This window comes from Aythya marila, assembly GCF_965140915.1.
Source record: "Aythya marila genome assembly, chromosome: 29".
Taxonomy (NCBI): Eukaryota; Metazoa; Chordata; class Aves; order Anseriformes; family Anatidae; genus Aythya; species Aythya marila.
Genome location: NC_139070.1, coordinates 1,028,001 through 1,055,619, shown reverse-complemented (window position 1 = coordinate 1,055,619; position 27,619 = coordinate 1,028,001). Strand labels below are relative to the sequence as shown.

The following is a 27,619-nucleotide window of genomic DNA, read 5'->3' as shown; positions in this document are numbered from 1 at the left end:
TCCTCCACGGGCTGCAGCATGGAACCCTGCTCCACCGTGGTACTCCATGGGCTGCAGAGGGACAGCCTTCTTCGCCATGGTCCACACCATAGGCCGTAAGGGAACTTGGGCTCCAGCACCTGGAGCACCTCTCCCCCTCCTTCTTCACTGACCATGGCGCCTGCAAGGCTCTTTCTCACGACTCACTCCCCCAGATGCTGTGTAGCACCACCTTTTTTTGCGTGCGTGTGTGTCCCTTTCTTAATTATGCTCACAGAGAGGTGCAAACAGCGTTGCTTATTGGATCTACTCTGGCCAGCAGTGGGCCCTTACCTAAAATGGGGCATCTTCTAGACTCTTCTCGCATAAGCCACCCCTGTGGGCCACTGCTACCAAAACCTTGTCACATAAAGCCACTACAAGAGCTTCAATAACAAAAGCACATGCTGAGTAATTGATACACATCATTCTGCCTGCACAGCAGGCACAAGCACATATTTGGTAGGATTTCCCCAGGACACCCCACCCACCCGGCTCAGCAGCACGCATGCTCTGGGAGTCCTCACAAGGGCAGCCAGATGAGCAAGGGCACCAGACGTGCCCCTAACTCTGCCTGAGGCAGGATCAGAGCGGCAGGAGCACAGCACTGCCTGCGGAGGACAAGCGTGTGGGAAGGAGGGACTGAGAACAGAGCTGTTGGTCTACCACAACCTCGGTCTCCCCAGCTTGAGGCCAGGGTGGAGGGACAAAGCAATCATTGGCTTGGGACCAACCCAGGCACAGCCTAGCCTGCACAGCATCAGAATGGGATTTTTGGAGGGGTCCTGCAGGGTTTCTCCAGACCCACTTGGCTTCAGGACACAGGGATGCACACGTAGTACCCTGAAAGACATAACACTTTTCACCACAGGAATGCTCCAGTGGGGAAGATGATACTTGTCCTGCGCTATTCCTGTCCTCTGCAGTGTTTTCAGGACAAGTGAAAGATTCTGCATAAGCCCTTTCGGAGGAGAGAAAACAATCTTTGCATCGCCATTTGCATTCCGCCGCCATTATACACACCAAGGCTGAATTTATCTGCGTCCTGCCAAGATCTAAAGGGGCCTCACATCACCCTCTAAAAGCTGTCCTGGATGCCACCTATCCCTTTGACTTCTTTGGGACTCCCTCCTCTTTGTGGCTTTGGCAGGTGTGCTTGGAGGAGGGATGGGCAATACAAAATGTTTAGAGTGCTAATATACCATCAGCGCTTCATCCAGTTGGGCATTGGCCTGCACAAACATACCTTCCAGCAATTCAAAGGTTTGCTTCATCAACGGGGAGACAGGATCAAACCTTGGTTGTTGGTGATACGACAATTAGAGAGCGGGAGCTCCTGGACATCCTTCTAAGACCTTGCCAATACCACACCTCTCAGTCACTCCTACAAAGACCAAATTCCTTAAGGGTACTCATCTCTTACAGGCATGAAGGAGATCCATATTAGGACCATATCCACCCATGTTTTTCCACTCCAAGACATCACATTTCTCCCTGTACATCTTCACGGAACATCCCAATAGAAAAGGAACATAAGGAGACTCAGATTACTTGGAAGCAAAAACTTTAATGAGTCTGAAGAAGGAATCAAAGCAGCACATGGAGGAAAGGATCCAGCCCACGCTGCCACAAGGACAGCTGTCAGTCAGACCCCCCTTCACCACAACGGGAAGCACTTCTTCCTCCCTTACATGGCCAGAGGAAGAACAAAGAGGATGCTCTTGACTTGCTTCCAGATGAACTCATGACGCAGAACAGCAGGAGATAACAAGGACTCGTGATGCAGAGAAGAAAGTGGGAGAAGAAGAAGATGTCTGCTGGCCGTGTTTCCAGACAGCGTAGGCTGGCACCCTGGCTTCCCTCTCTGCTCTGCAGGAGGCCACGAGGGTGTTCAGCCCATCTGGAAACTCTGGCCAGCAGCTCCGTCCTCAGTCCGGCACCTGGCTTCGGGCTTCCTGGTCGATGCGCTCACTGGACATCCTCGTGGGCTTTAGCAGGGCAGGCACCTCCTGCCACTGTAGCGGCCACCAAAGCCAGAGAGGCCAAAGCCCCCGGAGGAGATGGGCACTCCCTCCTCACTCAGGATGCTGCCAACGGCAGCTGAGGTGGTGGATCCCACAGCGGTGTTCTGGGGGAAGGAGCTGAGGATGGGGCCGGGCAGGGTCACCACCACGGGAGAGGGCTGGATCACCACACGGGAGTCCTGGCACTGCCGGACACAGGGCTCGTTGCAGCTGTTGGCAAGTGGGGTTGGCCCACAGGGACGGCACAGATCGTAGCAGGACATGGCTGCGGGATGGAGGCGAACCTGGGAGAGGGGGCAGGCAAAGCACACGCAGCATGTCAGCAGCAGCCTGACAGCCTGCTGGCCAAGACAGAAGGCACAGTCTGGGGAACAGGGACACAGTCGACAAGGACAGAGAGAAGTCCCAGGGCCCCTGCAAAGACAGTCCAAGACCTCCTCCCACCTTCCCCCTCAGTGACAAGCAGAACAGCAACAGAGGGAGCAGAGTCAAGGAGCAAGGCCCACACCAAACCTACACAGAGGCAAAGCCTCGGTGGAGGCCAGAAGGCCAAGGGGAGAAGAGCAAGAGGGGAGTACGCAGAAGGCTCCTACAGCTCACCTTGTTCACCAAGGAGGAGACGGCAAGAGAAGTGGATGAGGCAGCTTGCTGTTGAATGAGTTTTTATACTGTTCCAGACTGCCCCAGGCCCAGAGGCACCATTTGCACAAGTAGTGTTTTTACTAGCAAGCTCATCTCACATGCAAAATATTACAATTTAAGAATCTCTGGCATTTATTTGTTCCCTGCAATGCTCCCTTTTCATTTCCTTGCTCATGTCATAGCCATTCTGCCACGCTGGCTTCTTTCAAGTCACAGGATTAGAGGCCAGAATGTTTCCGGGCAAAAATACACATCAGCACAAAGAGATGATGAAGACAATGATGCGGATTGTCCTACCTCTTTAGGGAATGGGAGCCTCTTACTCCCTGGAGCCTTGCTCCAACACTCACCCTGATTTCTGGTGTACATCTCCTCCCTAGCCTTGAAGTTTCAGGATGGACTTCCAGGTGTGAGGGTCAGCATTATCAATCTCCCTCCTTAACGCAGTGCTTACTCAGGTTCTTTTAGTCATTGTATTTCTAGGCAGGGCACCTCTAATCTTGGTTTTAGACTCCCTCAGATTAACAATTCTCTTGGGAGAAATGTGCCTGGCTCTTCTTTTGTAATCGTACTTCTCCCCTTTGTACCTTCCTGCTTTACACCTCTTAACTCCAAGAATTGGGAATGAAGGCTGCTGCCCTCCCAAGAGTTTCTGTTGGAGAGCTGTGGTTGTTTTACTTGGGTGGGCGGCCGAGCTCCACAACAACCGCTCCCTCACTCCCCCTCCTCAAAGGGAGAGGTGGAGAAAATAGGATAAAAAGGGCTCAAGGTTTGAGATAACGACAGGGAGATCGCTCAATAATTATTGTGATGGGCAAAAGAGCCTCAACATAGGGAGATAGTAAGATTTATTGCCTATTACTATTTATTGCCTATTACTAACAAGCTAGAGGAGTGAGAAACAAAGAAAAGAAACCAAACATGCTTTCCTCCCATCTGCCCTCTTCAACCTCCTCCCCTCGAGCGGCCCAGGGGAATGGGGGATCGGGTGTTGTGGTCAGTCTATACCATTTGTCTCTGCCGCTCCTTCACAGTCACTCTCGTAACCTGCACGTTGGGGTCCCTCCCACAGGATGCAGTCCTTCCTGAACTGATTGTGCGTGGACTTCCCACAGGCAGCAGCTCTTCAAGAACTGCTCCAGATATGGGTCCGTACCACAGGGTCAATCCATCAGGAGCAAACTGCTCCAAAATGAGTCCCCCACAGGCAACAGCTCCTGCCAGGTCACCTGCTCTTACACAGGCTCCTCTCCACAGGCCACAGGTCTGGCCCAGGATCTGGGTCCGGCAGGGGTCCTCCACAGCCCACAGCCTCCTTCAGTGCAGGTCCACCTGCTCCACCGTGGCCTCCTCCACGGGCTGCAGCATGGAACCCTGCTCCACCGTGGTACTCCATGGGCTGCAGAGGGACAGCCTTCTTCGCCATGGTCCACACCATAGGCCGTAAGGGAACTTGGGCTCCAGCACCTGGAGCACCTCTCCCCCTCCTTCTTCACTGACCATGGCGCCTGCAAGGCTCTTTCTCACGACTCACTCCCCCAGATGCTGTGTAGCACCACCTTTTTTTGCGTGTGTGTGTGTCCCTTTCTTAATTATGCTCACAGAGAGGTGCAAACAGCGTTGCTTATTGGATCTACTCTGGCCAGCAGTGGGCCCTTACCTAAAATGGGGCATCTTCTAGATTCTTCTCGCAGAAGCCACCCCTGTGGGCCACTGCTACCAAAACCTTGTCACATAAAGCCACTACAAGAGCTTCAATAACAAAAGCACATGCTGAGTAATTGATACACATCATTCTGCCTGCACAGCAGGCACAAGCACATATTTGGTAGGATTTCCCCAGGACACCCCACCCACCCGGCTCAGCAGCACGCATGCTCTGGGAGTCCTCACAAGGGCAGCCAGATGAGCAAGGGCACCAGACGTGCCCCTAACTCTGCCTGAGGCAGGATCAGAGCGGCAGGAGCACAGCACTGCCTGCGGAGGACAAGCGTGTGGGAAGGAGGGACTGAGAACAGAGCTGTTGGTCTACCACAACCTCGGTCTCCCCAGCTTGAGGCCAGGGTGGAGGGACAAAGCAATCATTGGCTTGGGACCAACCCAGGCACAGCCTAGCCTGCACAGCATCAGAATGGGATTTTTGGAGGGGTCCTGCAGGGTTTCTCCAGACCCACTTGGCTTCAGGACACAGGGATGCACACGTAGTACCCTGAAAGACATAACACTTTTCACCACAGGAATGCTCCAGTGGGGAAGATGATACTTGTCCTGCGCTATTCCTGTCCTCTGCAGTGTTTTCAGGACAAGTGAAAGATTCTGCATAAGCCCTTTCGGAGGAGAGAAAACAATCTTTGCATCGCCATTTGCATTCCGCCGCCATTATACACACCAAGGCTGAATTTATCTGCGTCCTGCCAAGATCTAAAGGGGCCTCACATCACCCTCTAAAAGCTGTCCTGGATGCCACCTATCCCTTTGACTTCTTTGGGACTCCCTCCTCTTTGTGGCTTTGGCAGGTGTGCTTGGAGGAGGGATGGGCAATACAAAATGTTTAGAGTGCTAATATACCATCAGCGCTTCATCCAGTTGGGCATTGGCCTGCACAAACATACCTTCCAGCAATTCAAAGGTTTGCTTCATCAACGGGGAGACAGGATCAAACCTTGGTTGTTGGTGATACGACAATTAGAGAGCGGGAGCTCCTGGACATCCTTCTAAGACCTTGCCAATACCACACCTCTCAGTCACTCCTACAAAGACCAAATTCCTTAAGGGTACTCATCTCTTACAGGCATGAAGGAGATCCATATTAGGACCATATCCACCCATGTTTTTCCACTCCAAGACATCACATTTCTCCCTGTACATCTTCACGGAACATCCCAATAGAAAAGGAACATAAGGAGACTCAGATTACTTGGAAGCAAAAACTTTAATGAGTCTGAAGAAGGAATCAAAGCAGCACATGGAGGAAAGGATCCAGCCCACGCTGCCACAAGGACAGCTGTCAGTCAGACCCCCCTTCACCACAACGGGAAGCACTTCTTCCTCCCTTACATGGCCAGAGGAAGAACAAAGAGGATGCTCTTGACTTGCTTCCAGATGAACTCATGACGCAGAACAGCAGGAGATAACAAGGACTCGTGATGCAGAGAAGAAAGTGGGAGAAGAAGAAGATGTCTGCTGGCCGTGTTTCCAGACAGCGTAGGCTGGCACCCTGGCTTCCCTCTCTGCTCTGCAGGAGGCCACGAGGGTGTTCAGCCCATCTGGAAACTCTGGCCAGCAGCTCCGTCCTCAGTCCGGCACCTGGCTTCGAGCTTCCTGGTCGATGCGCTCACTGGACATCCTCGTGGGCTTTAGCAGGGCAGGCACCTCCTGCCACTGTAGCGGCCACCAAAGCCAGAGAGGCCAAAGCCCCCGGAGGAGATGGGCACTCCCTCCTCACTCAGGATGCTGCCAACGGCAGCTGAGGTGGTGGATCCCACAGCGGTGTTCTGGGGGAAGGAGCTGAGGATGGGGCCGGGCAGGGTCACCACCACGGGAGAGGGCTGGATCACCACACGGGAGTCCTGGCACTGCCGGACACAGGGCTCGTTGCAGCTGTTGGCAAGCGGGGTTGGCCCACAGGGACGGCACAGATCGTAGCAGGACATGGCTGCGGGATGGAGGCGAACCTGGGAGAGGGGGCAGGCAAAGCACACGCAGCATGTCAGCAGCAGCCTGACAGCCTGCTGGCCAAGACAGAAGGCACAGTCTGGGGAACAGGGACACAGTCGACAAGGACAGAGAGAAGTCCCAGGGCCCCTGCAAAGACAGTCCAAGACCTCCTCCCACCTTCCCCCTCAGTGACAAGCAGAACAGCAACAGAGGGAGCAGAGTCAAGGAGCAAGGCCCACACCAAACCTACACAGAGGCAAAGCCTCGGTGGAGGCCAGAAGGCCAAGGGGAGAAGAGCAAGAGGGGAGTACGCAGAAGGCTCCTACAGCTCACCTTGTTCACCAAGGAGGAGACGGCAAGAGAAGTGGATGAGGCAGCTTGCTGTTGAATGAGTTTTTATACTGTTCCAGACTGCCCCAGGCCCAGAGGCACCATTTGCACAAGTAGTGTTTTTACTAGCAAGCTCATCTCACATGCAAAATATTACAATTTAAGAATCTCTGGCATTTATTTGTTCCCTGCAATGCTCCCTTTTCATTTCCTTGCTCATGTCATAGCCATTCTGCCACGCTGGCTTCTTTCAAGTCACAGGATTAGAGGCCAGAATGTTTCCGGGCAAAAATACACATCAGCACAAAGAGATGATGAAGACAATGATGCGGATTGTCCTACCTCTTTAGGGAATGGGAGCCTCTTACTCCCTGGAGCCTTGCTCCAACACTCACCCTGATTTCTGGTGTACATCTCCTCCCTAGCCTTGAAGTTTCAGGATGGACTTCCAGGTGTGAGGGTCAGCATTATCAATCTCCCTCCTTAACGCAGTGCTTACTCAGGTTCTTTTAGTCATTGTATTTCTAGGCAGGGCACCTCTAATCTTGGTTTTAGACTCCCTCAGATTAACAATTCTCTTGGGAGAAATGTGCCTGGCTCTTCTTTTGTAATCGTACTTCTCCCCTTTGTACCTTCCTGCTTTACACCTCTTAACTCCAAGAATTGGGAATGAAGGCTGCTGCCCTCCCAAGAGTTTCTGTTGGAGAGCTGTGGTTGTTTTACTTGGGTGGGCGGCCGAGCTCCACAACAACCGCTCCCTCACTCCCCCTCCTCAAAGGGAGAGGTGGAGAAAATAGGATAAAAAGGGCTCAAGGTTTGAGATAACGACAGGGAGATCGCTCAATAATTATTGTGATGGGCAAAAGAGCCTCAACATAGGGAGATAGTAAGATTTATTGCCTATTACTATTTATTGCCTATTACTAACAAGCTAGAGGAGTGAGAAACAAAGAAAAGAAACCAAACATGCTTTCCTCCCATCTGCCCTCTTCAACCTCCTCCCCTCGAGCGGCCCAGGGGAATGGGGGATCGGGTGTTGTGGTCAGTCTATACCATTTGTCTCTGCCGCTCCTTCACAGTCACTCTCGTAACCTGCACGTTGGGGTCCCTCCCACAGGATGCAGTCCTTCCTGAACTGATTGTGCGTGGACTTCCCACAGGCAGCAGCTCTTCAAGAACTGCTCCAGATATGGGTCCGTACCACAGGGTCAATCCATCAGGAGCAAACTGCTCCAAAATGAGTCCCCCACAGGCAACAGCTCCTGCCAGGTCACCTGCTCTTACATAGGCTCCTCTCCACAGGCCACAGGTCTGGCCCAGGATCTGGGTCCGGCAGGGGTCCTCCACAGCCCACAGCCTCCTTCAGTGCAGGTCCACCTGCTCCACCGTGGCCTCCTCCACGGGCTGCAGCATGGAACCCTGCTCCACCGTGGTACTCCATGGGCTGCAGAGGGACAGCCTTCTTCGCCATGGTCCACACCATAGGCCGTAAGGGAACTTGGGCTCCAGCACCTAGAGCACCTCTCCCCCTCCTTCTTCACTGACCATGGCGCCTGCAAGGCTCTTTCTCACGACTCACTCCCCCAGATGCTGTGTAGCACCACCTTTTTTTGTGTGTGTGTGTGTCCCTTTCTTAATTATGCTCACAGAGAGGTGCAAACAGCGTTGCTTATTGGATCTACTCTGGCCAGCAGTGGGCCCTTACCTAAAATGGGGCATCTTCTAGATTCTTCTCGCAGAAGCCACCCCTGTGGGCCACTGCTACCAAAACCTTGTCACATAAAGCCACTACAAGAGCTTCAATAACAAAAGCACATGCTGAGTAATTGATACACATCATTCTGCCTGCACAGCAGGCACAAGCACATATTTGGTAGGATTTCCCCAGGACACCCCACCCACCCGGCTCAGCAGCACGCATGCTCTGGGAGTCCTCACAAGGGCAGCCAGATGAGCAAGGGCACCAGACGTGCCCCTAACTCTGCCTGAGGCAGGATCAGAGCGGCAGGAGCACAGCACTGCCTGCGGAGGACAAGCGTGTGGGAAGGAGGGACTGAGAACAGAGCTGTTGGTCTACCACAACCTCGGTCTCCCCAGCTTGAGGCCAGGGTGGAGGGACAAAGCAATCATTGGCTTGGGACCAACCCAGGCACAGCCTAGCCTGCACAGCATCAGAATGGGATTTTTGGAGGGGTCCTGCAGGGTTTCTCCAGACCCACTTGGCTTCAGGACACAGGGATGCACACGTAGTACCCTGAAAGACATAACACTTTTCACCACAGGAATGCTCCAATGGGGAAGATGATACTTGTCCTGCGCTATTCCTGTCCTCTGCAGTGTTTTCAGGACAAGTGAAAGATTCTGCATAAGCCCTTTCGGAGGAGAGAAAACAATCTTTGCATCGCCATTTGCATTCCGCCGCCATTATACACACCAAGGCTGAATTTATCTGCGTCCTGCCAAGATCTAAAGGGGCCTCACATCACCCTCTAAAAGTTGTCCTGGATGCCACCTATCCCTTTGACTTCTTTGGGACTCCCTCCTCTTTGTGGCTTTGGCAGGTGTGCTTGGAGGAGGGATGGGCAATACAAAATGTTTAGAGTGCTAATATACCATCAGCGCTTCATCCAGTTGGGCATTGGCCTGCACAAACATACCTTCCAGCAATTCAAAGGTTTGCTTCATCAACGGGGAGACAGGATCAAACCTTGGTTGTTGGTGATACGACAATTAGAGAGCAGGAGCTCCTGGACATCCTTCTAAGACCTTGCCAATACCACACCTCTCAGTCACTCCTACAAAGACCAAATTCCTTAAGGGTACTCATCTCTTACAGGCATGAAGGAGATCCATATTAGGACCATATCCACCCATGTTTTTCCACTCCAAGACATCACATTTCTCCCTGTACATCTTCACGGAACATCCCAATAGAAAAGGAACATAAGGAGACTCAGATTACTTGGAAGCAAAAACTTTAATGAGTCTGAAGAAGGAATCAAAGCAGCACATGGAGGAAAGGATCCAGCCCACGCTGCCACAAGGACAGCTGTCAGTCAGACCCCCCTTCACCACAACAGGAAGCACTTCTTCCTCCCTCACATGGCCAGAGGAAGAACAAAGAGGATGCTCTTGACTTGCTTCCAGATGAACTCATGACGCAGAACAGCAGGAGATAACAAGGACTCGTGATGCAGAGAAGAAAGCGGGAGAAGAAGAAGATGTCTGCTGGCCGTGTTTCCAGACAGCGCAGGCTGGCACCCTGGCTTCCCTCTCTGCTCTGCAGGAGGCCACGAGGGTGTTCAGCCCATCTGGAAACTCTGGCCAGCAGCTCCGTCCTCAGTCCGGCACCTGGCTTCGGGCTTCCTGGTCGATGCGCTCACTGGACATCCTCGTGGGCTTTAGCAGGGCAGGCACCTCCTGCCACTGTAGCGGCCACCAAAGCCAGAGAGGCCAAAGCCCCCGGAGGAGATGGGCACTCCCTCCTCACTCAGGATGCTGCCAACGGCAGCTGAGGTGGTGGATCCCACAGCGGTGTTCTGGGGGAAGGAGCTGAGGATGGGGCCGGGCAGGGTCACCACCACGGGAGAGGGCTGGATCACCACACGGGAGTCCTGGCACTGCCGGACACAGGGCTCGTTGCAGCTGTTGGCAAGCGGGGTTGGCCCACAGGGACGGCACAGATCGTAGCAGGACATGGCTGCGGGATGGAGGCGAACCTGGGAGAGAGGGCAGGCAAAGCACACGCAGCATGTCAGCAGCAGCCTGACAGCCTGCTGGCCAAGACAGAATGTATAGTCTGGGGAGCAGGGACAGGCTTGAGTCCAGGTCGAGGACAGAGAGGGGCCGAAGGGCCCCTGCAAAGACAGTCCAAGACCTCCTCCACCTCCCCTCTCAGTGTCAAGGAGGTCAACAATGGAGCGAGGAGTGTCAAGGATGAAGGGCCACAGCAAGAGCTTAACAGAGGCAAAGAGTTTTTTAAGGCAAGAAGGCCAAGGGGAGAAGAAGAGAATGAGGGGAGTGAGGAGAAGGCACTTGCAGCTCACCTTGTTCACCAGGGAAGAAGGCAAGAGAAGTGAATGAGGGAGCTTACTGTTGGATTTGTTTTTATACTGTTCCAGACTGCCTTAGGCACAGAGGGACCATTTGCACTTTTAATGTGTTTACCAACAAGCTCATATTTTATGCTGAGCTTCCAAATTAAGTAAATTGGCTCATTGTTTATTTTCCCTGCAATGCTCCCTTTTCATTTTGCTGTTTCATGACATGTCCATTCCATCATGCAGTCTCCTTTCAAGCTCCAGTATTATAGGCCAATATTTCCATTGGAAATTATAGTTAAAATCAGGCAGATGTTTCAACCACGTCAGAGGAGTTTTGCCATGTTTTTAGTTGACATCAGCATTTTCCCCTTCTTAGGCATATTAGACTGTTATGAATGTGGCATTTTTTTGGTGCTTTTTGATTTTGTTGTTGTTGTTTTGTTTGTTTGTTGTTTGCTTTTGTTTTTGTTTTTGTTTTTTCTTCCAATATTTTCATTTGATTAGAGAGCAGATCCTTATCCAAGGACTGGTCAAATCTGTTGCTCTCTGTGACTCCAAGGCTTTTAAATCTTTCGTAGGCATTATTTTTACAGCAGGATGACTGCGCTGTCAGGTGTTTTGTACTCTCCTTTTGAACTGGCATTGCACAGTCCAGTTATCCTGGTTGTTTTGCTTTCTCACCTCCTTCACTGTTGTCTGTTAGTCCCCAATAACCAGACCAAGCATGCTTCAGAAAGAATGATTTTGCTTTTCCAAAGTCAGTATTATCTAGATATGCTGCTTTTTTGAAGAAACCACTCTAACAAAAACACACGGCAACATTTCCATGCTACACACAACCCTGCCCAGAAACAAGGGAGGTCTGGGAGGTCCACCAAGGGCATCTGGGTGAGCAGCAGGTATCAGGACCTCCCTGCAGATATGTGCCAAGGGGGCAACACCAAGCCACACCCTGTGCTTTCCTGAGGCAGCACATTTCTCAGGGGAACAACAGCCCAGCTTGGGATATTAAGCATACATGTACACAGCTCACGACCTCATCCCACGGGGTGGACAAAATGCCTTCCCCAGTGAGGCTGGGACTCCACCAGACATAGGCAACTCTCTAATCACAGAGGCCCAACCAAATTCCTCATTTAAGAAGATGAAAGGAGCTTTTAAGGTGACAGGGCATGTTCATCTAAGCAAATCTGCATGCAGAATAAATCCACAGTGTGACTGCAACACAGCATTGCTGCACGGAAAATAAGGATCTCCATATACAAAGGAATTTTAATCATCTTTAAACTATACAGGGCACCAGTTTCCCATACATGCTGCTTTCATTAAAAACTCTCCACAAGAAAGACATTGCATGCAAAAATACATTTTTCTATCATTTCTCCATAGTCTCCAATGCAGAATCACATACAGAGGGTCTATACAAGACCTCAAGCATCTTGTAACACACTACTCTCAGACGGCATACTGAGGATGTTGACTTCTATCCCCAGTTGTATCTTTTAACAACTCCTGTATTCTGGAGATGAAACAGGATGCCTTAAAAACATAGAGCAAAGTGCATTTTAGAGGGTCTCCCATCAAGGACAGATGCATGGATCTTTTTGGTGGTTGCTGTCTTTAAGAGAATATACCCACCTGGTGCAAAATTATACTGTCCTCCAGAGGGTAGAGCAAAAGAGAAGCTTCCCACTCAACCTCAGTGAGGACTGGAGGGCCTGGAGTAAGGGATTGCCCACAGAGAAAAATAGCAGAGGAGGGAGGGACTTAAACCCAAAAATAGGAGCTCACACCATCCTCTAATAGATTGCCCTAGCTTCCACTTCTCCCTTTATCTTCTTTGGGACTCTTTCCAATCTGAGGCTTTGGCAGATATGCGTGGGGAGAGATGGGCAGAACAAAATATTTAGAGCTGTAATATACCACCAGAGCTTCATCCAGATGGGCACTGGCCTTCACAAGCATACCTTCCACAAATTCAAAGGTTTGCCTCATAAATTGGAAGACAGCAGCAAACCTCCCATGTTGGTGACAAATCTCTTGGGTTACATCTTGGACACTCTCATTTTAGCTTGCAAACACCAGACACCCTTCCACCTCTCCATATCTCCACTAATGACCATCTTTCTTCAGGCTAGCTAACTCCTCCAGACATGAAGGAGGTCCATATTAGGGCCATATTCACCCATGCTTTTCCACTCCAAGACATCACATTTCTCCCTGGACAGCTTCACTGGGCATCCATAAAGAAAAGGAACATGATGACACACAGATTACAATGCAGTGTAAACTTTAATGAGTCTGAAGAAGGAATCAAAGCAGCTCATGGTGGAAAGAATCTGGTACACGCTGCCACAAGGACAGCTGGCAGTCAGACCCCCCTTCAACACAATGGGATGCATGTCTTCCTCCCTCACATGGTGAGAGGCAGAAGAAACAGGACACTCTTGACTTGCTTCCAGATGAACCCATGGCACAGGACAGCAGGAGACAACAACGGCTCATGATGCACAGAAGAAAGTGGGAAAAGAAGAAGATGTCTGCTGGCCGTGTTTCCAGACAGCGTAGGCTGGCACCCTGGCTTCCCTCTCTGCTCTGCAGGAGGCCACGAGGGTGCTCAGCCCATCTGGAAACTCTGGCCAGCAGCTCCATCTTCAGTTCGGCAACTGGCTTCGGGCTTCCTGGTCGATGCGCTCACTGGACATCCTCGTGGGCTTTAGCAGGGCAGGCACCTTCTGCCGCAGTAGCGGCCACCAAAACCAGAGAGGCCAAAGCCCCCAGAGGAGATGGGAACTCCTTCAGAACTCAGGATGCTGCCAACGGCAGCCGAGGTGGTGGATCCCACAGCGGTGTTCTGGGGGAAGGAGCTGAGGATGGGACCGGGCAGGGTCACCACCACGGGAGATGGTTCAATCACCACACGGGAGTCCTGGCACTGCCGGACACAGGGCTCGTTGCAGCTGTTGGCAAGCGGGGTTGGCCCACAGGGACGGCACAGATCGTAGCAGGACATGGCTGCGGGATGGAGGCACACCTGCGAGAGAGGGCAGGGAAAGCACACACAGTATGTCAGCAGCAGCCTGACAGCCTGCTGGCCAAGACAGAAGGCATAGTCTGGGGAACAGGGACACAGTCGACGAGGACAGAGAGGGGTCCAAGGGCCTCTGCAAACACACTCCAAACCTCCTCCCACCTTCCCCCTCAGTGACAAGCAGAACAGCAGCAGAGGGAGCAGAGTCAAGGAGCAAGGCCCACACCAAACCTAATGGAGGCAGAGCCTTGGTGGAGGCCAGAAGGCCAAGAGGAGAAGAGCAAGAGGGGAGTGAGGAGAAGGCACTTGCAGCTCACCTTGTTCACCAAGGAGGAGGAGGCAAGAGAAGTGGATGAGGGAGCCTGTTGTTGGATGGGTTTTTATACTGTTCCAGACTGCCCCAGGCGCAGAGACACCTTTTGGGCTTGAATATGTTTCACAACAAGCTCATCTTCTATGCAAAACTGTGAAGTCAAAGTAAATGGGGACACTATTTTTTGTTCCAATTAATGCACCCTTTTCATGACATGACTATTTTGCCATGCACACTCCTTTAAATGGACAGAATTATAGACCAAAATATTTCCATTGGAAATGATGCATCAGCACATGGAAATGATACAGTAGTGATGAGGGGTATTCAGCTACAGTATTTGATGACAGCCTCATATCCTAAAGAGCCTTACTTTGACGATTTCAAAAATGCTTAACTCACATTTCCTTCCCATACTAAAACACAAGGTATGACTTAAAAACAGCTTTCTATGATAGGAGTGGCCATTGCCAATGCTTCACATAATAAATAATTCTATGTTAGGTCTGAACATGCGAGTCAGGTTGGATAAGCTGTTGGCTTTTAGACTGTCTGCAATCTCACATAGGAGAAATTCACATGTTCTTTGCCCTTCCCTCCTTTGGCTGGGCAGCCTCCTGAAGTCCCCAGTCAACAGAAGAAGGATGTTTGAGGAGAGACACCCCTTTCCAACACATGCTAAGTCTACACCCCTCACACTACCAAAGGTCAGTGCAGTGATGTAGTGGCTTCACAACTCCTCCTTCCTCCTCCTCAAGGCTTCCTGCAACTTCTGCTTTCAAACTGCATGCTAATTCAATAACCTCCACTGCAAAATGCTTGGAAAACTTTCCATGCAACACAAAAACTCATCACAAGCTGGCATGGCCTGAGAATGACAGCAGGATGTCTATAGAGGAAAGTATGCATCACGACCTCTGCTTCATAGAATCCTAGAATATCCTGAGTTAGAAGGGACCCACAAGGATCATCAAGTACAACTTCTATCTCCACACAGGACCACCAAACAATCAGAATATACGTCTGAGAGTGGTTTCCAAACGCTTCCTGAATGCCGGCAGCCTCAGTGCCATGACCACTCCCAGGAGGAGCCTGTTCCAGTGCTGACTGCCTTCTCAGAGTGAAGAAGCTTTTCCTAACATCCAGCCTGAACCTCCCTTGTTGCAGATCCATGCCATTCCCTCAGGTCCTGCCACTGTCACTACAGAGAAGTGAACAGGGCCTACCTTTAATTTCCCTCATGAAGAAGCTGTAGGCCGCAAGGAGGCCTCCCCTCAGTCTGCTATTCTCTAGGCTGAAAAACACAGGTGACTGAGAAAACTGGTCGTATGTCTTTCCCTCGAGACCTTTCACCAACTTGTAGCCCTCCTTTGGACACTCTAATAGTTTTATAACCTTCTTATACTGTGGCAGCCAAAACTCAACACTCAATGTGAGGCCGCACCAGCACAGTGCAAAGCACAACAATCATTTCCCTCAATTTCCTCTCCCCATGCATCTCAGCACACTCACACATATGTGGTTTCCCACTGGCCAGTGCTACCCAGCAGTCAGTCTTCAGAATGCTACTCTGCCCCAAAGCTCCAGTTCCCTGCAGTTCCCTACGTTCCCTGATCACCTGCTGCAGTTGTTGCCTTCTCTCCCAGATATCAGCTGTTCACAGCACTTTTCTCCCACTGTCAGCTCAGGGTAGATAAGGATTATTAACAAAGAGTGTGTTTCCTGAGGGTCTTCCCACACAGCAAGACTCAGGACTTTGCCTGAAAAAGCAATCAGTCAGGGAAGGCAGGCCTTTAGCTATGGTGTAAAGTGTTGTAGGATTTCCCCAGTATAGAGGATAGCATGAGAGGTGCCCCACACTCTGCCTCAAGCAGGAGTGGGTGACACAGACAAACAAATCTCCTGTTGAGGAATAGAGCATATGGGAAGTAGGGCTATGGAGCTCATTGTCACCTGCATCCCCCATGGCAGGAGCAATCACCAGAGCCTGTTGTAATTGGACACAACAACCACACACAAACCATGCTACTTTCCTCCCTGATGATGGTGCTCTTGCAGGTTGGGGCAGAACGGTAGAAAAGCACAACAGATGCATCCAGGATGATTTCTTCCTCTCCTTGCTGTGGTAGGAGAGGGTCAGACAGGGACTTGCCAAAATCCCTCACTTGAATGCTGCTGGAGAATGGTCTTGCAGACACAGAAACAGTGACTGTGCGGCTCTGCTGGACTCATTGAGTGATTCAGAAACATTAGTGTATGCACAGAGAGATGATGTGGTGGCTAACCAGAATATTACAATTCAGGACATGCCCATTCCCTCTACAGAGAATGGCTGGGAATCCCAATAGGGAAGGAATATGAGGAGACACAGATTACAATGCAGCATAAACTTTAATGAGTCTGAAGAAGGAATCAAAGCAGCACTAGGAGGAAGGGATCCAGTCCAAGCTGCCACAAGGACAGCTGGCAGTCAGATCCCACTTCAACACAATGGGTTGCATGTCTTCCTCCCTCACATGGGAAGAGGAAGAACAAACAGGACACTCTTGACTTGCTTCCAGATGAACCCATGGCACAGGACAGCAGCAGAAAACAAGGACTTGTCATGCAATGAAGAAAGTGGGAGAAGAAGATGTCTGCTGGCCATGTTTCCAGACAGCGCAGGCTAGCACCCTGGCTTCCCTCTCTGCTCTGCAGGAGGCCACGAGGGTGTTCAGCCCATCTGGAAACTCTGGCCAGCAGCTCCGTCCTCAGTCCGGCACCTGGCTTCGGGCTTCCTGGTCGATGCGATCACTGGATGTCCTCGTGGGCTTTAGCAGGGCAGGCACCTTCTGCCATAGTAGCGGCCACCAAAGCCAGAGAGGCCAAAGCCCCCAGAGGAGATGGGAACTCCTTCAGAACTCAGGATGCTGCCAACGGCAGCTGAGGTGGTGGATCCCACAGCGGTGTTCTGGGGGAAGGAGCTGAGGATGGGACCGGGCAGGGTCACCACCACGGGAGATGGTTCAATCACCACACGGGAGTCCTGGCACTGCCGGACACAGGGCTCGTTGCAGCTGTTGGCAAGTGGGATTGGCCCACAGGGACGGCACAGATCGTAGCAGGACATGGCTGCGGGATGGAGGCGCACCTGCGAGAGAGAGCAGGGAAAACACATGCAGCATGTCAGCAGCAGCCTGACAGCCTGCTGGCCAAGATGGAAGACATAGTCTGGGGAGCACAGGGTGCACAATGACAGAGAGGGGCTTGGGGGCCTGGGTGCTCAAGGACCCCTGCAAAGACAGCCTAAGTCCTTCTCCCACCTCTTCTCTCAGTGACAAGCAGAACAATGATGGAGTGAGTAGCAAGGCCCACATCAAAGCTACATGGAGGCAGACTCAGTCAGGGTCAGAAGGCCAAGAGGAGAAGAAGAGAATGAGGGGAGTGAGGAGAAGGCTCTTGCAGCTCACCTTTTTCACCAAGGAGGAGAAGGCAAGAGAAGTGGGTGAGGGAGCTTAATGTTGGATGGGCTTTTATACTCTTCCAGGCTGCCCCAGGCCCAGAGGCACCCCATGCATTTGTCATTTGTGTACCAACAAGTTCGTCTTGAATGCAAAGCAGTCAGTGCTAGTGACACAGTCTTTGGGGTTGGTGTTTGCAATGCTCCCAGTGCAATTCCTTGCTAATGGTATGTCTCTTCTACCTTAGATCTTTGTCTTTTGCATCATAATTGCAGATCAAATGAATTTTGATCACAGTATACTTTATTAATGTAATTTGGCCATTTATGGCACTCTGCTTGAAAAGCACTGGTCTTTTCCTCCTCTCTCTGTTAGTTTAGTCACCTACTTGTCTTGGGGCCATTTAGAAATTAGAATGATGCCAGACTCATCCTAAGCAGCTATAAAATGAGAAAATTTACATCATCTGCAGAAAATATTTTCCAGGTATTTTTATGTAGTTCTTAGATTTGTTGTAGAAATCAATTTCGTATATGGCCTTGATATATATTTTACAGTGAATTACTTTTTTTTAGTAAATCATAACTACAACACATCCCCTGTGTAATATGAACTTTTTTTTTTTTTTTTTTTTTTTTTTTGGTCAAATTAACTATTTTATTTCAGAAATCGTATTGTGGTTTATAATGTATTCTCCAAGGCAACTTAAAACTTCAATCCTTTAATTTCTGTAAAACATCTTAAGGAGTATGTTTCCCTTTTTTTTTCTGACTTCCAACAGTAAACCAATGAATTCTTGAAGGAAATCTCATATTTTGGGATGTAGTCAGAAAAAGAAGCCACTAGTAGTTAGATTTCTGAATCCTTTCCTGATATCAGTCAGAGTGAGAATTGTCTCAATAAGCTGAGACCAAAAACTTTCAGACTTTTGGACTCTTGTTCGAACCATTCAAGGACAATGAACTACACAGTTCAGCAGTTTCTTCAGGGCAGAGACTGAATTGCACATTCAAGATATCAATCACAGTCCATTGTGCATCATCAGGCAGTCCAGGCACCTGTGAAGTACAGACAAAACTGTTCTCACAACAGGACTTTGAATCATCCATGCACTGGCAGCAGTAGAGACCATGACAGTACAAGAAAAAAAAAAAAAAAAAAAAAATCATTAAATATTTGAGATGAAACTCAAAGGATAAAGTGTTGCACCTTAAGAGACGCTGATTTAGGGATTTAGCACAGCAAATTAGCTGATTTTTTAAAGTAATCCAAAATTACTCTACAGAGCATTTCTCATCTGATGTTGGATATGGGTTATTGAAACAGTTGTTTTCCTTATCTAGTTATGGATGTAATACACTAACATTTCATGTACTTGAATAACAATTTTGTATGCAGAACATCCACTTAAAGTATTCAGACACCTCTCCTATAGGAAAGACATTAAATCAATTGACATCATGAGAAGATGGCATCCATGTAATTGCTTGGACACATACTTTCTGTTGATTTATTACCATACCAAAACACAGAAAACCAAGTGCTACATTGAGGTGGTGTACTAAACAATTACTTATATTAGATTCAAATAATTTGAGTTGGTAATTTTGGCTAACCAAATGAAGAAAAATGAACAAAGTCTGAAGCTTGATTTTTTTTTCTCCATTGTATGAAACATTTCTGAGAAATGTTTTAATTTTGTTCATTAAAATCATGCCTAATGCATCATGACTACAGCAAAACAAGAATTTGACTATGAAGGGATCAAATTATATATCTATCAGTGTTCCTACAAAACATCACATCCAGTTTTGTTATTTTATGATTATTATTCTTAGTTCAGTACTTATTTCTCTGTCTACATTAGAGCATGAGTCAAGCCCACTATCATCCCCAAAACATATTTCACTGCAACTGAGAAACAAAAACAAATTAATTGGGAATTCATCCAATGGTGATCTTTGAGGTGAAATAGGTGATCAATTACCTGATTGATGGAAATGTTTTATAAAATATAATTTCATTTTTAAAAGTGTATTTCACTTAAAATAAAATTTTCTACCTAGCAATATCACCATCTTGATCTTTCATTTACCTCTATTATACGTTTAGAAGCCAGTGAGGTGTGTCTGTCTACAGATCCCTAGGGCTGTATAACAATATTGAAGGTTCTTCTTTGGCTTCTTTAAAATTAGAACTTCAAAGCTAGTCTCAAATATTCATTAATGGTTGAGACATACAAAGTACATATAGTATGTAAATATTCCAAGTATATGACAAAATTTAAACAGATATGTCACTTGGATAATAACATCACTTTAAATTTGAGAGTCATGGTTACTCCATAAGCAGACAGCATTTAATAGCTTCAAACCAGAGTTATTACATTTTTCATTAAAAAGTAGTTTTGTGTGTCATAATAGTAACCTTTTATAAAAATTCTGGAGCAGATCTTCATCTACTCTAAATTCTTATGACTATGTAGTGCAGCAGCACCAGGCAACAAAATAAAGCTGGAATACGGTATGTTGTTTTTTTTTTAAACCACCAACACAAACCACCCACTTTCCTGAGCATTAGCCTGCTGCCACAACTTCTGTGTCTGTTCCTGTCGTTACTGCATAATTTGCATTTTATACAAATTCTGTGACTTATTGCTTCTCTCTGTTTGTCTTTCACCAGCTTGTCCATCTCGGTGAAAAATTATTTCCTCAGTTCTACTAAGAGAATACTAATTAAAGCATTTACCTGCATAGCTAGCGCCATATGTCTGCTCCAGATTCATAGTAAAAATTTACACCCAGTGATCCCAAGGCAAGTAGACTTCTTCAGGTGAGAGAAGGAAGGATTTGAGACTTGCCATGAGACTGAAGAGGCTGCTACATTGTAATTGCTTCTACATCAGTGTGTTGTCTAGACAGAAAATGGTACTTCAGTGTTTTTTTGTTTGTTTGTTTGTTTTTGTTTTTGTTTTAAGAAAAAGATCTTTCTGGCCTTCCTCGCCCTTTCTGATGGATAGCATCATTCTGAACACAAGCTTTGGTTGCCCCCCAGGATGCTTGTTTGGGCACTGATCCTGATTAAAGGGTCTGTCAGTCAGTATGAGGGTGAAAAGTTGCAGCCACAAAGGATGACAAAGTTTTTTCCTCTCCTGCATAATTCATTCTTGGGTTGTTGTGTCAGAAGGTGTAGCTGACAGCCCACAGAACAAGCTCATCAGGGAAAGTGCCTCACATACCTTGAGATCTGCCCTTCCCCACAGACAGATTTCCTATCTGGAGTTGTTTACCTGCTACTTGTTTCCTTCTCTAATAGAATGGTAAAAAAAAAAAATAAATCTGTAAATCCCTTCTAAATTATAAGGTGTGTTAGAAGGATCCCTGGGGCAGTAACTCTTATCAGGAAGCTCTGTGGCCTCCTTGGATCAAATGTCATATCACAAGTATTCATTAATGATTTATACATGCAAAGTGCTGTGTTATTATACTTAAAGTGTGGTACAGGCTTCAGACACCCATGAATTGAGTAATAGAATCCCTTTATGATAAACAGATCAAAGTCACGCATGTCATACCACCAATCAGGTCTTAATCAGGTCATGATTTCTTGCCTCATAATGCAATTTTTTTCCTACACTGCATTCTCATTAGATCCCACTCCCACCTTAAAGAATCTTGGGTGACCCCCGTAGATGCAAATAAACACCATTCCATAGATTTCTGTCATTGCAATGATTTTTACCACCAAGGTTAGAAATAATAATGTTAATCATATTGTCTCAGGATAAAAGTCATATCACTGACAGATTTTCTCTTTTTATAAACGTATTTGAAGGACTGGTCGCTTATCAATGGTACAATTACTAGTGTATTTAGCAGGCTGCCTGTCATCAGTCCAATACTCTTGTTCTCCATTCATCTCTCCCTTCAAATCATAATTTAGCTGTGGTACTCTTAAGGACAACAGACAGATGGGCTGGGAGTTGGAGCCCACTGCTTGGAAAGATAAACAGATCATCACGGTGACTAGTTACTTCTGGATTTAAATTTGGAGCTGCTCAGATATGTCTTGGCTTTCAAGTCAAATCATTTCTAAAACTCTTTCTCATTTGAGGCATTGTGGCTTTGGCAACCAAAACCTCTGATCATTTTTCAATTGGAGTGAACATTAGCTTTCGCTGTAAAGCAGGAGGCATTTGGTCGACTTCTTTCCCCTTCTTTCTCCCTGGATGTCTCTCACAACTTTTACCCACCTTCAAAGTCAGACTCCTGAGGATCTCAGAGAAAGGATTACAGGGAACCACCAGGCTCCATACGAAGCAATATTGAAGGCAGTGGTTATTACTTTAGTGCCCTCTGTCACTGGCCATGTTCAGGGAATCTGTATGCTCAGGGGAATGAGTGCACAGGAACTGATGTACAAGGAGAAGAAATTTTTATATATTCTATGCTCCCTAATTTTATAATCTTATACTCTAAGAGAGCTGGCTCCTACCCTCAGATGAGTGGTATAATGTGGTTGCATGTGGTCTTAGCAATCAGCTCTTTGGACAATGTTGATAAGCAGTAAAGAGGACTCTCTCATAATACTTGAATTACATTTATAGTTGTGTGTGAAAAACTCTCTCAGCAACTTGAATGTATAAACTCCTGAACTATATGAGTAAATCTCTCTGGACAAGATGTTGAAAGTAATATATCTGAGGTACCATCTTATCTCGTGAAATATGAGAAGATTTCAGCATAGAAAGTGTTTATGCTCCACCACTTTTCTCTAAAAACTATTTAATTTTCTTACTTGCTAATATTTTCCTTTTTTTTTTTTCTTTGTTAATAATCTTTCAATCTGTGGTCCTCATCTTCTAAAGCATTCCTATACAGTAGATGTCTTTGTAAAGGTCCCAAAGCAATGACAGTCATTGGAAACAGCCTGCGGAAGTTTCATATTAAAGGATTTCAAAGCACTCTGCAAATCCTCATTAATGATTTATACATGCAAAACACTTATTATCATATTTTAAGTATCCAGAATGATTGCAGTGTTTTAAAAGAGTTACAAAGTCACCCTGAAATGTGTCAAGGTTATTAATATACATTCTCTAGTTCTGTATTAAGGTGTTTGCAACATATGCATTTTTGTTTGATTTTCATTTGAAAAGTAGCTTTGCACTGCTGTCAGGTTTCTCAAAATACGCAACCAAAACAAAACAAAACAAAACAAAACAAAACAAAAAAAAAAAAGTGTTACAAAGAAAACCTGAACCTTCTCATACAGAATTATTTTCTCAGAAATTACATAAATGAGCACCTCCTTGCTTGCCCTCTTGTATGTATGTGCAAACAAGAAAGAATAAGAATTGTGTAAGAGTACATGATCTGCACATATAGTTTAGTTTTGTTTGCATTTGCAGGGAGAGTCTCAGAAAAATCTGAAACATTCATAGACTCAGATTGAAAAATGAGTGACAAAATAAACACCTTTCAATTCCAGAGGCTGTTTTCAGAGTTAGGAGAATGATTCAAGTGATATTCTAGGTTCTTCTGAATTTCAAATGAAAGAAACCTAAAGGCAGAATATGAAGGTCAGAAAATGTGCATGAAGAGCTTACTTGTAGAAATAAAATTCTGGGTAGGTAAATAACTCACACGCACAAAAAAATATATATATATAAATAAAATAAAATAAAATAAAATAAAATAAAATAAAATAAAATAAAATAAAATAAAATAAAATAAAATAAAATAAAATAAAATAAAATAAAATAAAATAAAATAAAAATTGTAATCCTTCAGTTAATTTAAGAAAGTCCCCAAAACAGAGGCTTCCTATTTCCCAACTTATTTTCAACTTATTGTTTCCTTTACTTGTTTCCTTGATTTGTTTCTCTTTAGCTATTCTGCTCAGAAAAGCATATAAATCCACCTTAAAGAAATTGTTCCCTGGTAACCAACTATTAAAGGATGATTTTGAATGTATATTTTTCTTTAAGGGGATTTCTTTTTAATAAAGATCATTTTATTCCATAGGCATTAATTTGCATGCATTGATAATTGCAGATTTGTTAAATGACAACTTAGGTTTCAAAAAACAAAAAGGAAGCCACAGATTTTAACTACTGTTACACGGATGGTAACAATACTTTAGCTTTGAAAAACTTGGAATTTTTTTTCTGTTTTATGAAAAAAAGCAGTGCTCACTATTTTTTCCAAGCAAAGGAAAAAGAAGCAGTTTTGAGTCTGCAGCCTTCTTGAAAAGTTACGTTTTGTCCAGACCAAGAATGTCTCCACAAAGCTAGGATTTATAATCCCTTTGGATGCTTATTCCCTCAGATTCAAATTCAGGTCTCTTTTCTCTAGAAGTAGTTACCCCAGAGAGAAGGACACTCCGTTACCCAAAACACTGGCCTCGTCACGGTCACACACACTTCTGACATCTTAGGGACTGAGCTTTTGCAACAAATCCTCAGTTTTATTGTAGAAACAGCACTGGGAAAATATGACTATAATGGGTACTCTTGGAGTTCAATCATTTATTAAAACTCAGGTCTGTGTTTACTTCCTGACTGCCACAGATTTCCTGTGTCATTTCAGGACATGTCAAAAATTGCTCACTGTGCTTTTCTCAACTGACGGCCCCTCCCTTAATCCCTGTGCATTAAAGTTGCATTTGTAAGAGATAATAATCCCTTCTCTTTTGTTTCCCAGGTCTAATCAGTTCCAATACTTGCTGTTCAGTGCATGGACTTGTTCTTTGTTTGCCTGATACAACACAATCTTAGTGAAGACTTCAAACAGTTGCTGGAATTCAAATTATAAATACGATAAATGCCAAGGAAGAAAGCCTGTTTTACTCCAGGCTGTTCCATTTGCTCACCAAGTGACCTCTGGTGATTCATTTAGCCTCTGTGCTTCACTTTATTAAATCTAGATAATAACTAGAATTAAAATTTGCTCAAGGCAATGAAAAATTAAGCTGTGAGGGATGTCAGGTAGCATTCAATATAGTGCCCAAAATTGCAAAGAAAGTAAAAGTCTCAAGGAGCCCCACGACATAATGTGACAAGGCACTGGAAAAAGAGGATGCAATGAGCACAAAGCATTGACCAGTCTCTGGGACAGCATTTAGAAAGGAGTCAGAAGATGCATAAAATGAGTAGTGGCTATGCTAAGCCTGGATTAATGTCACAAAGTGCTGAAACCACAGAAGATGAGCATAGTTGGCAGCTAAGGTGTTTGTGTTTTTGTTTACTGGATACTTCCAGTTATCTTCCTGTACTGTTTACTAAAGACCGTATCCAGTTTGCCTGAAGCGCTTGCAGCAAAGCCTCCATAGGGCATTGCCCTGGTTCAAGCAAGGTCCAAGGATAACCAGAACCCCAGCCCCAGGGAAGGAACAGCCACTGCTGCTCTTGGGCTCCTGCATGGCACCCACATGAGTGTCTCTCACCGGGGGGCTCCATGTCTGGACCATCACAGGGATTCTTGTTCTCTGCTTATAGAACTAAATAAATGGGCACTTCCAGTAATTAAGGGATCTTCTGCATACAACAGCTTTCATTGCTAAGAATGGCACCAGTGGTGTGTTATAGTTCGTTAAGAACTGTCTTTTTTTTTTAAAAAAAAAAAAGTTTTTCAGGTTTATCCTGACTTGGCATATGAGAAGCACATTGTGTGAATTTTATATTGTGGTCAACTTGCAAGAACCAGAATTTTGTTAAAATAATTTATTTAGTAGATTCATTCAAAATATATATGATTCTCCATATATGTGTGTGACCATACCTGCAGCTCTTCAGCTGAGTGCTCAGGCAGTTTAATTACATGGGTAGATTTTAGGACATTCTTATTTGCCTTTACTCTCTTCTTCCTGCTGTGCTCAGAAATCCTATTTCCTATTTTTAATCAGAAAAATTATGTTTCCCATTTCTTAACATGGTCTTAAAAAACAACCTGTCTAAGAGGTAACAACACTGTGCTGGGGAGGAAAAATAAATATAAAGGCAGCTCTAAGGGTTAAACACAAATCCACCTTTTTACTCCAAACTTGCCACCTTCTGGCAGAAGGGAAGCACCCATTTCACTCAGTGGCATTCCCCACAAATGCCTATTCATACAATAAAGATCAACACAAGATGATCAAGAAATTTAGCTCTTAATCTGTACAATAAAACATTTGCCTTCAGTGAATAGAAGCTATATCTTACATATGTTATGCAGAAGGAATAGGCAAATTTTTTTCCCCGTAGCTTCAAGCAGACATTTGATTTTGAAATATTTTAGACAAATCATGGTAAATGCTCTGGTAATCTCTGCAAAGACTGAAGGCATGATGATGCACATGCAAGAGCACAATATATCTGGCAGGGAGTCAGTCGGAGTTTAAAGTTTCCTAACAAGGATGAAGAAGAGAAGCAAAAGGGGACCAAAAATGGGAAAATTGTCTCCAAATAAATATACTGCATTATGCAAACTTGAAGCGTCCGGTCGCCAACCTTGACTTCAGTCCTTCTTCAGGACTGTGAAGTGCTAATGAAATAATGTATTTCAGCTTTAGATCTTTACTGTCTCCAGCGCGGCTGGTGCATCTCTTCTCTCAAAGGAGGACCTGTCAGGGCTCCTCACATATCTTCATAAAGCAGTGATGTTCAGTGATGTTACCTTTCATCTGGACAGGGAGGTCTTTCCTAGAGTCCTCTCAACTGGGTCACTTCTCTTGTTACTCCAGTCCCAGAAAGCTTCTTATTCCTGTAATAAACTTCATTGTTTTAAAGTAGATGTCAGGCTATGGAACCCCACAACAAAGACCCTGCTATCAAAAACTACTATTTCTCTTTCACAAGATTTATATTCCAAGTGAAAGGGAACCATTGTGTGGTGCTAGGAAGATGACATGCCTGCCTCCCTTGCCTTACAAACTTGATGAAGGATTCTTTTGTTTGTGATTATTTACCCAAAGTTTTCCTTCATATCATAAGCTATCTGTAGCTTGGGAGGATGTTCACAGGGGTCCTAAGGCAAAAGCATTTACAGAGACTTGTGAACAGAACAAAAGATTTCAGTCCAATTCCCAGTCATTTATGCAGATAAAACATCATGCTTTGCTTCAGGTATGCTAATGCAACACAGCAAGTTCTATTGTACTACCCAAGTGTGTTTCCAAACATGTAAATGATCCATATCCTTAGTATTGCTAAAAGATTTTAATTAAGAACTTATATGTATTTTAACTATTTTAATTAAGAACATTCTGAGTTATGAGCTGCTGTGTCATGTGACTGACATCAAAAACTCTTCTATCTACACTAACTTCTCCAGAAGTCTGCTCCCAGTGAATCCCGGTTTCCTTCTCCTCATTTAACATGCTTCTGTTATACTGATTTTCTCTTTAAAGTAACTAGAAAAACATTTTTAATTCCACATCTTTGTCTCACTCATAAAAATCTTGACAAACTGACAGCCCTCATTTTCTCTGATTCTTCAGTAGTCTTATATTAAGCTTATGTCTCTCATGTGTTAAATTAATTTCTAATCAGGATAGAGCTATTTTTTGTGTATGTTCTTTCCAGTCATCACCTTGGTACTGTCACTGAAAAAAACAAAGGCTGGATGGAAACACCAGTTTCATAGTACAGTACAATCTTCCCTGTTGCAATCTTCCCTTTTCTGTAGTATTGCCCTTTTCAACCCAGTCAAAAAAAAAAAAAAAAAAACACCCTAAAAACATACTACCATGATGCTCTATGACTTCACTTTGAGTCAGTGGCAAAAAAACGTGGGTGACACCTGCCTGTCTTTAATTGTAACATGGTCAAACCCTACAAAGAAAGCTGAAATAAATCTACATGCTCCACTCAAATCCTATGCGAGCACTATTTGTAAAGTGGATGTTAAATAACAGAGGTCTCTCCCTAGAAACCAATCCTATTCAAAGGCAGTCTTACTCGGAAGATGACTACAGATGTATTTAGTTCTCCTTAAATGTGAATATTCACTTAGAGTCATAACAGCTTCAGGTTAAGCTCCCTGTAAGGAATTTTACGGGCAAACTCTTCTTTTCCATGCTGCACACCAGCACAAATTAGGGAAAAAAAACAATAAAATCCTATTCCCTGACAGCAAATG

The 27,619-nt window shown here is 45.9% G+C and overlaps 5 protein-coding genes across 5 annotated transcripts; all 5 read right to left on the bottom strand.

Moving 5' to 3' along the window:
• Positions 1-2,008: 2,008 nt before the first annotated feature.
• LOC309888474 (feather beta keratin-like) lies at positions 2,009-2,305 on the bottom strand (the record flags this gene model as incomplete). The annotated part of the gene is made up of 1 exon (XM_082780797.1): positions 2,009-2,305. The coding sequence occupies one exon, from the start codon at positions 2,303-2,305 to the stop codon at positions 2,009-2,011; it is 297 nt and encodes a 98-aa protein (XP_082636923.1).
• Positions 2,306-6,040: 3,735 nt separating this feature from the next.
• LOC309888476 (feather beta keratin-like) lies at positions 6,041-6,337 on the bottom strand (the record flags this gene model as incomplete). Its single annotated transcript, XM_082780799.1, has 1 exon — positions 6,041-6,337. One exon carries the CDS (start codon positions 6,335-6,337, stop codon positions 6,041-6,043), a length of 297 nt encoding a protein of 98 aa, XP_082636925.1.
• Positions 6,338-10,072: 3,735 nt separating this feature from the next.
• LOC309888472 (feather beta keratin-like) lies at positions 10,073-10,369 on the bottom strand (the record flags this gene model as incomplete). The annotated part of the gene is made up of 1 exon (XM_082780795.1): positions 10,073-10,369. One exon carries the CDS (start codon positions 10,367-10,369, stop codon positions 10,073-10,075), a length of 297 nt encoding a protein of 98 aa, XP_082636921.1.
• A 3,061-nt stretch (positions 10,370-13,430) lies between these two features.
• LOC309888471 (feather beta keratin-like) lies at positions 13,431-13,727 on the bottom strand (the record flags this gene model as incomplete). Its single annotated transcript, XM_082780794.1, has 1 exon — positions 13,431-13,727. The coding sequence occupies one exon, from the start codon at positions 13,725-13,727 to the stop codon at positions 13,431-13,433; it is 297 nt and encodes a 98-aa protein (XP_082636920.1).
• A 3,143-nt stretch (positions 13,728-16,870) lies between these two features.
• Positions 16,871-17,167, bottom strand: LOC309888482 (feather beta keratin-like; the record flags this gene model as incomplete). Its single annotated transcript, XM_082780805.1, has 1 exon — positions 16,871-17,167. One exon carries the CDS (start codon positions 17,165-17,167, stop codon positions 16,871-16,873), a length of 297 nt encoding a protein of 98 aa, XP_082636931.1.
• Positions 17,168-27,619: the final 10,452 nt, after the last annotated feature.